A 12,119-nucleotide genomic window follows, 5' to 3' on the forward strand; every position below is an offset into this window, starting at 1 on the left:
GATCTTACCCTGCTCAGTATAACTGTCAGAAATGAATTAGCTCAAGCCATTAGGATTAACTATTTTTAAACTAGTGCTCGCACCTTCTCCTGCACATTTCAAGTACTCTAATAGAAACACACCGCTTTTTCATGATATGCCAGAGTCTGTGTACAGCACAAAGGGGTTCCAGTGTTGGTAACATGTGACATGCAAAACAAGAATCAACTGAAATAATCCAACTTTGTTGAGATGAAAACCGAGAAGGCTGGCAGTTGTGGCAGCAGTGTTGGGCTGGTCCCTCTTACTCTGGAATCCACTCTCTTAAGTCTTTAATGCACTCTGGCTCTCCCCAAAATAGCCCTCATGTGTTTTTGTTAGGCTTGGAAGAAGTCTTTCTGAACTTCTTTCTAGATTTTGAAACCAATTTGGTCCATCTTTGCAATACTAATAATGGTATTTTATGTTTCTCTGTTTGAAGATCCACCAGTCTGAACTGAAAAACTAACAAGCATGAAAAGTAATGCACATTATGATGGTGTTTCTTCAGAAAAAAAATCCTACCTATTAATTTAGAACACCTGCAGCACCTGCTGCTCTGAAAAAAGACAATAATCTATCAGTCAAGCCCTAATAGTGGTAAAATGCACTGCTGTAATAAATTTGCTGGAGCTCTGCCAATTTACTTCTGCTAATCTGGCTTAAATAAAGACAGCTTGTTCTCAGATTCTCTTATGATCAAGTTACATTATGGAAAATCTGGATTAACAGGAATTTTTAGTAAGCATTTCACTGGTGTGAAATTAACAGAAAGGTAAAAATTTAACATATAACTGTGCAAAATCAATTCCTACCTTCTTACAGGTAGAATAGGGCACAGTTCCTGCAGTCTTACTCAGAGAGTAGTGCAGTCACCTGCCTTTTATGAGGCGGAGTCCACATGCACACCAAGAAAACATTTTAAATTACTTTGTACTTCTTAACTGAGATAACAAATAGTCCTCTGTGCAGATGGACCTCTACAGATGTCGATAAACTACAAATCGATGATTCGATTTTGCACAAAAGCTGTACTAATTTTACATTTATCCCATTCGAATGGCCTGAACTTTTACTAGTAGAAAATGTAATACAAATTCAATTTTTTAACCTTTCTTCCAATCTTGAATTAACGGAGTAATCTTCTTTCCACTTAGGCACAGGAACTCTATCTATTTTGTCAATGTGTTTCATCTTCATTTACTCAGTAACCTGAACAACTAGTTACAATCCCTGAGCAGACACACCATTGTATATTCTCCTCATGCTCTCTCTGCACAAATAGAAAGCATAGAGGAAAACAAATTCTCAGGTTTTATTTCATTCATTTTTCCAATTTGCTTGAAAGGTCTTTCAGAGGCATTTATGTATTTCTTGGAACAAGAACTCCATATAGACTGATTCAGGTAGATTCTATGCAGGGATTCACTTAAGACAGTCGCCCATCCCTCACAGAAGTGGCTGCCTGTGTATTACTGGTTTAACAAGGACATAATCTGAAGTAGTCCCCATTGCAACACTTATCTGAAAATATCCCTATTATATCCTTTTTTCTCCCCCTTCTCCAGTCTGCTGTTTTGGGAAAATATCTCCTTGCCTCCCTGCATGACAAAGCATCTAGAAATGATTTATGTTGTAAGTCTTGGAATATGAAAAGCTGATGAAGTCCAACTGATCTTATTTCTTTTGTCCCTGTGGGAGATTAAAGAACAAGAAAAATAAGGAGACTCAAAAAGAAGCAGTTTAAAATAACCAGAAAAACATCCAGAGTGAAATAGGCAAGAATGCAAAATTGAGAAGGACCAAATGCCCCACTGATTGGTGCTCCAATGCTTTTTGAGCCCTGGACTTCATCCAACTTTTGTATATAAGCTGGCAGGCTTCACTACAGATCGTTCTTCACTTCTGTTTTACATGCATCATTCCTTTCATCCAAATCACATACTCTTTTGCAGATTACAAAAGAAAGGAAAAAACCAAAAAAAAAAAACCAAACCCAACCACTGAATTATGGATGGGGAATGTTTCTTCTCTCCATATTAAATCTAGATTTATTTTTTCCCTCCTCTGTTGCTAAATCAACAGTAAGGCCTTAGCTTTTTTTCTGTGCTGCTGAACAGAGCATACTGTTGCTGGATGTTAAGTTTTTCCTCTTCCAAAAGAAAAAACAGCCTGAGCATAATTAAGTAGTGGCTTGAATGTAAGTTCATTTAACTCTTTCCCAATGTTTTTTTCATTAATTCCATTTCTGTTTTAAAATTACTTAATTTAAATTGGTTTAGGAATTCCAAATGTTCATATTTTTTAACTGCAAAAACATTGTTAAGTGACAAGAAAATTACCAACCTATCACAGAGGTAAAATCATTAAATAGAGAAATGTGCTACCTGTCAAAACAACAAAAAAGCACATTGACCTGAGCTCAGAAGGGCCTTGGTGAAAGGAGGAGAAACCATGCTGGGATAGAAGACCCTGCTGAATTCCTACAGGAATGCATCAAAGATGTTAAAGGCAACCTAGGAAAGAACTGAAGGAAAATAAATTCTTCCAGTTTATATGGAAGACAACTGAAGCTGTGACAACACATGAAGACAAAAGATTAGCATTATATGAAAAAAAATCCCATAAATATTAGGGGCTATCTTACTATTGCAATTAATTAATAGAAAAACTTTAAAATATAGACTTAACCTGAATTCTAGGACATTAATAATCAAGAACTAAGCCTGTCATGGCTGTTAAGAGTGTGAAACTGGGCAAGAAGATGATGAGTAACTCTGTAACTTTCTGTCTGGCTAATGCACAGAAAGCACAAATCAGATAAATGACAATGTGTTAGGGTTCATTGGGTAGGATAGGGCAAAGCACAGAAAAGTACTAACTGAAATGTAAGCAAACATCAGATAACCAGCTGAGCTGCAGAAACAAACTAAGGCCAAACAAGCTGTCTCAGAGGGAGCAATGAAAACAACAAAACAAAACCCCCAAGTTATCAACTACTTACTGATACTGCTAATATGACAATACTTTGTGATATTTAATAACGAAGTATGAAGAAAAATAATTATGTAAGGAAACATGTAAGTAGAAAACAAGAGAAAACGCTGCATGAAGTTACCAAGGAGAAATTTTTGAGAGGATAACCAGACATATTTTTCCCAGACATGAATGTGCTGAAGATCAAAGCCTCCTACTTTCCCACCCCATCATGAATCTTTCATCCTTCAAGCAAGGTTCAAATCCCATGTCTCTACATATATGACACATGTTGCACTCTTTCTCCCATGTTTCCTGCCTTTTCATACATCTTAAGTCATGAAGTGACTTCTTCCAAGCTTTGGTGAAATAGGTAATCTCCATCCACTCAGAGATGCTAGTAAAGTAGCTCAGAATCAGCTTATTATGGTATGATACCCTTTGTTCAGTGAAGCATTTGATATGGCTGTTCACTGAAAATTTTCCTGGAAAAAAAGATGATTACAACTCCTACAACAGATTCAGAAGGGAACAGGGTGAACATATGAATAAGTTTTAAAATGGAACAGGTAAATTTATGAAAACATTGGGATGATATGGCTGCATGCTCTAAGAAGACAAAGATCTGCGTAATCTAGGAAGCCCTTCTGAGTTCTGTCTTCATGTGATCATCTCCAGCTTTGGCCCTTACAGGACATTGAGAACATGTTTTAAGAAGCTCAGCAGAACACCTGCAGTTTTTCAACACTCTATTCAACAGACATCATTTCTGATCAGTGCCCAAGGCCAGTATAAGACTATTTCGACAGAAGAGCTGTTTCTTTTCCTATCTTAAACTTCCTATCTTCCTTTAAGCTTGTAACAACAGTAAAGAAATCAGACAATAGGAATGAAAATAAAATACCAATGTAAAGATCACGTGTTTTCAATATTCATTTTGAACCAGTTTCTCAACTGAATACTGGCCACACCCTGCTACCTCTTCAAGACATTGTGTACTGTACATATTAAGCAATGAGGTACTGTGAAAAAATTTACAGCTGATGATGCTTTTCATATTGCACATGGTGAGGTACTCTAGTAACTCAAATCTTCATTTGCTTTCTCACGAATCTTGCTGCACTCTCACAATGTTCCCAGAGCAGTGGAACTCCAGTGTGCTTTGATTTCCCCAGCAAGCCAGCAGTATGATATGCAGCACAAAACAAAGTGTTTGGTTGGTGCAGAAACAGTATGTTTTTCCAATTGTCAAAACACTTAAAGATCATGTGATTCTCATTTCAAGACTGATACAGGAAACACCATTAAGTTCATAGTGTTTTCTACCACTACTGTGTTGTACCACTAGCACTGGTTAGTCACTCAATGAGTGTCATGTCATATTCATGGTTTTTCTCTTTCAAAACAATAGAGGAAGAAAACTTTTACATGGATAAAAATGAGGTATAAGATAATCTAAAAAGAAATACTAGTTTTGAAAACGAATTGTCTTTTTCACAGCAACCATTCTTCTTCCTTCCTACCAAGTAGTACATTAACTAACACAATTTGTACTGTACCTTACCTCAGAGCTGCTTGGGATTTCTGATCCTGCAGTTGAAATAGTTTCACTTAAAGGTCCGTTGCACTCTTCCCCTAAGGAACATTGAAAAGGAGATTAACATAAATACATTCCTTTTTTAAAAATATTGTTGTATCTGAAAATGATGTGGATCTTGAGCATGGAACTATGAACAAACAAAAGATGGAAAATAACATTCATAATACATAAAATCTTCAAGAATTTTTCTTTGGAGGGGAAAAATTGCTGCAAGACACAATATACTGAGTCTGTACTACCTTGGTGTAACTTGCATTCACAGAAATGTATTTTCAACTGTGACAGAAAAAAAATCTGTTGTCATCACGTATCTTTGTTGTCTCAAATATCTGCTAGGTCTAAGAGGGTCTCACACCCAGAGCTTTGCTGCCTCGGTAATGGAAGTTCAACTACCTATGGAAGTGTTTGCTAGAAATCAAATTAGGGTGTGGTTTCTTGCTAAGGGGTCAATGATGCAAAACCTCAAGATTACAAATGCCCACATAATGGAGATATGACAACAGGATCAAGAATAGTAATATGAACTTAATTACTAAGCTTCTTCTTTAAAAAACGAACAAACAAACCCTAAAAAAACCTAGCTCCAAAACAACAACAACAATAAACTAAACAAAAAGCCCTGCCTTCATTTTAACAATAGTAGTGAACTCCAACATGACTTACCCACAAATAAAGTCATTCCACCAAAGACACTGTTACTGAATTGTTAATGCTAGAAGGAAAAACCTATTTAGCACCTTCATAATCTTAAACTGGATCGAGACACTGCCTGGGTTTGTGCCTCTGAACTTACATTGTCACCAGTTTCCTTTGGAGAACAACTCTGAGCCCATAAGCTAGGCTCCTGCTCCAATAAGTTTTTGTAAACAACCATCTCTCTGCTGATTAGGCAGATCAGACTCTTAAATCAGGCATCTAAATCACTCCACCACCAATGGAAAAGGATAAGCAGTTTTGAAAACAGCTGATCAAAATCTAGACCATGCACCTAAAAATAGTGTCTCTTGCTTTCAGAAAAGAGGATTCATCTTACTTCTTTCTCCATTAAGGAAGCATTGAGTATAGCCTAGACTGGACAGACTTACACTGGACCACTGTCAAGACAGCTACAGTTAGACTATTTCTGCCAATAAAACATGCCTACTTTTCTTTTTGTAATATGCAAATATTTGACATCAAAATTGCATCCAGGCAGGATATAAACTGGTTCTTCAAAAATATATAATAAGCTACTTAAGCACAGCTTGAGAGCATTTTGTTTCCTACAATTTTTTTTTTTCTTTCTAAGTTCACTTACAGAAAATGGTCTGTAATTTATAACCATACATGTGATGAGAAACCAGGCAATGGTATGTAAAATATAACAAATAAGTTTCAGAATGCCAAGACACTTAACATTGTTGCATGCTATCCTGCTAAAGCAAACTACACTTGGAAAATCTGTATTAGTAGATACAATCTGAACATCAGGATAAAGAATGGGAGCATCCCCACCATGCTCTGCTACCTGTGCTGCCTAAAGCCCTGGGAGGCAGGTGGCTACTGCAGACTTAGCCAACAGTACGAGCCCAGGGCCCAGGAGCAGAAAGCCCAAACATTTTGTCACACAACTCTCCAGTTCCAGGCCAGGAGCAGTCTGATACCTTGCCCCTGCAGCAGGAACATTCAATTTTCTATGCTGCTGAGGGAACTTGAACTGATTCAGTCGCCTGTAACAGCCTCTGTGTGGGGTTTTTTCTGGATTTTATCCTCTCTGTAGTTGTGAAAGTCTAACCTCAGAACAAATATAATTCAGAGTTCCACATTTTAAATGCTTTCCCAGTACCATAGCTGATTACATATGCAACTTGTGGAAGGAAATCCTCCTGGTATCTCTGTTCCACTTAAATAAACCTGAATAACCCTAGAGCAGCACACAAGAAGGTAAAAAGAGAACGCAAAACATACATTAACTGAGAAGTACAACATACTTAGTACATTCACTCCTTGTAAAACATGTAATCAGATTCCTGAACATGAGCAGCACAAGCAACACACACCCAAATCATGTAGGAAGGTGCAAAGAGGCCCCCATCCCAGAACTGCACCAAGCACCAGCAATGGAAATGCCCAGTTAAATCTTAACCAGGAGAGCTGCCAACAGATAGCCAGCAACTGACTTGCAAATCACATTGCAAAAGGCTCATATGTGGTACCAAAGACTCACATTAACTGAAGTCTGATTTCCAAATGGCTCCCAGCAGAAAAAAAACAAGGGATAGAGGACACAGACAAAAGGGAGGAGGTAAAACGCTGGTTAGTACGATACCTTCTGACTGTGATGGCTTGAACTTGGTGAGAATCGCAATGTCATCTTTAAAAGGAAAAAACACTTCAGTAAGAACCAGAAGTAAAATTCACTTTAACATGAACCCATTTCATAATTCTCCTCTATCCTTTACAATACAGCCACCATATAAAACAGAAGAATAAGCCCTGGACACCAGATACTGTGACCTAGACAGAAAGCATGGTGCAGGCTCCTCTTGGAACACCAACATTCACCTTTTTGTCCAGGCACCTTATTCAGCAACACTAACAAGGATTCCACTTTTCCTTATCAGCAGCAGGGAGGACCATCGTAGTTTCTACTAGCCAAGAAAACTCTAAAATTCTAAAAAATTTTTTAATTCTTCATTAAATTACTGCTTCATTTCTAAAGATGGGAGTAAAACAATAATATTCTGATAAAATTCCATATTTAGGGTATGTCCTTGTTCTTCAACACTATATGCTTTTATGTATACAAACAGATCTAGAAATAGCTGCACGCCAAGAACAACAAACAAGGACACTTACAAAACTAAGTGGCCCTTTATTATAAAATTTGTTTGTATAAATTGCAGAAACTTTTTGAAATGTTTTTTGTTCAAAATTAACTCCAGTACAACTCCATGACTATTAAAACTCACTATTTTTTCAGAAATGTATAATTTTTGCATTTGTTCAAATCACTGGCCTTTATGGGAGTGCACATATCCTAGCTGAAAGAAATGCCTCTTTCCCAATGTAACTGAAGTCTTCAGCAGCCTTACAATTCTTCACACAGCTATTTGTAACTCCTTAAACACATATGCCTTGGCAGTGTGCACGTTACTGTAAATAAGCAAGCTTCATATGGCCTATAATTCTGCAGTGTAAGACAACATATGCTGTCCCAAATTACACCCAACCGCAGGGCAATCTACTTAGAAACTTGTGGTATGCCACCCCTAAGAATTACAGACCATTTCTACTTCAATTACAGACCCAAATGATCAGAACAACAGTAACCCACAACAGAAATCAACATTCAGTACTGAAGACTGGAGAATATAATCAAGACTGATTTCATCTCTTAAAATATAAGTAGTTTACTCACAAAAAAGGTACCTTCGTTATTGTAATCTTATGATTTCTGTAACAAGAGTAAAAACGGCTTCTTGTGTAATTAAACAATTAGAAATTCTATAATAGTTTAAATTTGTTCACAGTGCCGGAATCACTTTGTTTTTCTACATGGCAAAAGTGATGAGTTAGGAAAAGGTAAAAGTACATGTGCTGTTGCAAATAAGTAATGATGGCATTGGGAATCAAGGCCTCCCATAGACCCTATTTTCTGATAAAAGCTGCAGCAAGGTAAACAGCACCAAAAAACAAGCTGCACGTTCTCCAGGAGAAATGCAACCTGTCACAGGTCATGTCCTGGTCACAACAGTGGTGCCTCAACTAGGCAAGTAAAAGCCCAGGACACAGACCTAATGACAGGACTTCTCACTCAACGACTGGTGCACTTTGAAGAATGATTTCAACTTCCAGCACTCTACTAGATGCAGAAGAAGCACACTCCAGAGGACACTGGCATCTGGCCTTCAAAGCCATACGAAGAAGTCTGCCTTGCTAGGGAGAGAAGGTTTTTTCGCCATACAGGTGTGGCTGGACTGTGCTACTCATATTTGGAAGCCAAGGAAAAAATCCTTGGCTTTTTTGATTACTAGCATAGTCACAGCCATGGATGCTCTAGCCCCTTTAACTGCACCTAATCCCCACTTTCCCTGGAAGATGACAATCCTTTTACTTCAGCATCCTCAGTAAGTCCAAGTCTGCTGGAAGATGGCAAAGAAAAAAGCTTGTCTGATAATGCTGCACTTGAAGTACAGCTGAGCACACTGCATCTGGTGTGCAGATGCTGCAGCCTGGCACAGGTCAGAGCAACTCCACCTCAGAAAACAGAGTAAGAGAAGGCTTTTAAGTTTTCCTTTCTTCCAACTTCTATAACCCTGATTCATCTGCACCAAGTACAGTTCTTGACAGATTGTTTACACCAGTAAAAATGTTTACGTATTAGGTACTTCTAAAATCAGGTGGCAGATAAAGAGACATTTCTAGGGATCAAAATTTTTGTTTTGCTACTAAAACTAGAAAATCATCTGCATTTGCACCTAAGACCTCTGATAGAGTTATTCCAAAGTAAGTAATGCTACTTACTTAGCAGCAGTAAGACAGTATTAATACGGATTCTGCTATTTCAGTATTGTTTCCAAAATACTGCTTTCAATTATTTCTGCAATTTTCTTAGACACAATAACAGCATCCTTTTCAGCCAACAAAACCAAGCAAAGAGCTTTCAGACCATAGACACTGTTCTGCATATATCTGACGTATTGGCATATTAGTTTATACACATGCCTATCCCTAGAGCAACATTTTGATGGTCCAGGTAAAAAGAAAACAAATAAACCACCCAAAACCGTAACAAATCCTGAAACTAATACTGCAGTTGTTATGAAGTAGCTACTTTGCACTATGAAGAAAATTCCCAATATTCATTTTTAACATGCTACAAAAGAAAATGTTACTCCTAGATGTCTTGAAGTTACCATCTTAATAAACCCCCTGCCATTATGGATCACCTGGCCTGGCTGACAGAAAAGAGAAATCAGTTACTCCTTCCAAGTAAGCATCATAATGACTATTGCAAGTGCTTCCATATCTAAGGAAAGCAGCTTCACTTATCAACTAAACTTATGCACATACTGATCATAGCCTCCTGAGCTGGATGACAGAGTTGCCACAGGGAACTGGAGACCCACCTAGCTGACTTCCGAGAAACCAAAATAAGGTTATTACTCCAGCTGGCATTGTCTGAAGAGTAAAAACTGTGCTGCTGAGCCAAAGGTTCAATCTTAAATAATGCCTGAAGTGGTGATTCATGCATACACAGAGATGCCCCTAAAAATTTAAAACTATTTAACAGTGAAAATATTCTCAGTGAATCCAAGAAAGTCTATTGGAAATATTTTAAAAGAATTTTATTAGTCCCTTAAAAGAAAGAAGATTGCATTCAAGCATAGGCTGCTTCACTGACATATTAATTTTCTTCATGTGTTTTATTATTAAACAAGCACTTCCAGAAAACAAGTATTTATCAACATATCGGAAGCAGAAGAAAAATAACTCCTTAATATAGGCATAAATTTGGAAACCTGTTCCTAACAGTAAGAAAATCTCATTTAGCATTTGGAAAAGACATGAAGTCCTAAGTCCTAATCTCTAGTATAGTAACTGGGTACTTTAAATCAGAATAGGATGTTTACCCTCCACTGCCTCCGTTTTAAAGAGCCACAAAACCACCTTCTCTTTTGATTAAAAGCCACCAGGATAGCAAAAAAGAGAATATATTAAATAAAAAGAGAAGTTGTGCAAATCTGTTTTTAGCAAAAAAACCCACAAGCATAGTGTTGTAACACAGAACTTGAATGGCATTTTAATGCAATTCAGGCGACAACCAACACTCTATCTTACGTACCAGCACAGACAAGACTTAAAGCATGCTGTGAGCACTCAGACCTTCCAGGCATCATCGTTCTGCAGAATGACACACATAAACTGATTAATAGGTTCAAATGCATTTTAAAAAGCTTTTTTTTTTTTTTTTTTAAAGAAAGCTCAGACTAGGAATAGTTGGATTAAGTCAGGTATTTTTAAACTGCACAGCATTTACATGCATGTGAGTAAGGGGGACTAGAATGACAAATAAACCTCAGCAGAACAGGGTGGTAGAACACCAGACTGCAGGAGTTCTGACAGCTCATGAAGCAATAGGCAGTGCTTGTTTGCCTTTAAGAGTATTTATACATTCAGGGCCAGATTTTATCGGCACTATCTGACTGCAGAGGCAGGCACACAGCTCCAGCAACGGCCTTGCACATCCATGAAAGTGCGAGGTGCTCTCACCTCTCCTTCAAGATAAAATGAAGAAAGAGGAACTGCGGGATTGTTTTTCATCACAGCCCAATGGAACCACGAGCACTTCAAGAAGTGTTAGGCACAGACTTGCTCTCCTAGTGTGCCCAGAGATACACTGAACATCTCACAGCACCACTCATTAACGCATTTCTCCAACTTCCACTAAAATCACTGATGTAAACCCTTAGGCAACAGAGTCTCCAATTTCTTTCCACATTTGCAATACACAAGTGTCCAAAAATAGTGGAGGGCCCAGTGCACTGGTCATTCTGTGCATACACATTACATTACTACCCTTGAATGAGAGATCTTCTTATAGATGTTGTAACTGAAAAGGAATACACAAACTAGGAAACTAATGATGCAAATATAGCAATAAATTTTTTTAAGATCACCTCGAATTTACTATCCTCTGGTGATATTCCACAGTTTCATGTTATCCAGATATTTAATTTCAGATGGCCAATTTAAAATTTCTGGTCCTTTATGCTCTACCTCACTCAATACTCTTCTGGTTATGCTTCCAATGAAATGCATCACTGGAAGTTTTGCCAGTGTATTCACCAGGTATTTAATTTTCTCACATTAAACAACATAAAAATATACCAGTATAGGAAGATGTTTTATAACCAAATGTAAGATTTACAAGAATTGCAAGAATTGGCATTTTTGTCCAAATTACTTAAAAAATGATGGAATAACTTTGGAATTCCTATACTGGTCCCAAAGAGAAACTGTTCCTATCAATCAAGAAAATGATCAGGGCAATGGACCATGGCTTCCATCGCTTAAAGTTTTTACTTAAGCACCAGTCAATTAACAGAATTGAAGTAGGCAAAGTGGTTTGAAGAACCAAGTGGCATGAAAACCACATCTGCTAGCCATTACTTGTTGGCATGGTATATTTCTAGCACACTATAAATGGTGCAAACATAGACTTTCTGATTTCCTACACAACAGTTAAGACAATTCCTTTGAATAACAAACTACAGGGGCCTTTCTAATTTAGGGCTAGTGCAGAAAATGAAAGGACAACCATCTGCATCATGAGTCCTGCCCATATGGTTTGCTAGGGTTCTGCTGTCTTGCCAAAGGCCTCAAATTTCATATTTACCCTTGTAAGCCAAGTAAAGAAGATGAGAATCCCCTTGGGATTTCCAGTTAGAAGACTGCACTTCATGCAAAGATATACTCACTTCCTAAAAAAAAGCATTTGGAACTTCACCACATCTACTGGTCCTCACTGAGAGCCGCTGGG

At 37.7% G+C, this 12,119-nt stretch overlaps 1 protein-coding gene across 9 annotated transcripts in view; it reads right to left on the reverse strand.

Annotated features, from left to right (window-relative positions):
* Positions 1–12,119, reverse strand: part of ANO5 (anoctamin 5) — a 55,696-nt gene that overhangs the window by 38,765 nt on the left and 4,812 nt on the right. For 5 of the 9 annotated variants that reach the window (XM_048306880.1, XM_048306878.1, XM_048306877.1 and 2 more), the window contains exons 2-3: positions 6,903–6,947; positions 4,559–4,629 (exon numbers count right to left, since the gene is read on the reverse strand). In XM_048306880.1, coding sequence (XP_048162837.1) covers positions 4,559–4,629; positions 6,903–6,947 — 116 coding nt within the window. Of the gene's footprint in view, positions 1–4,558; positions 4,630–6,902; positions 6,948–10,421; positions 10,481–12,119 lie in introns of those variants that run through there. The other 4 variants (XM_048306882.1, XM_048306881.1, XM_048306876.1 and 1 more) reach the window with 2 other exon arrangements.

This window comes from Corvus hawaiiensis, chromosome 6 (genome assembly GCF_020740725.1).
Source record: "Corvus hawaiiensis isolate bCorHaw1 chromosome 6, bCorHaw1.pri.cur, whole genome shotgun sequence".
Lineage (NCBI taxonomy): Eukaryota > Metazoa > Chordata > Aves > Passeriformes > Corvidae > Corvus > Corvus hawaiiensis.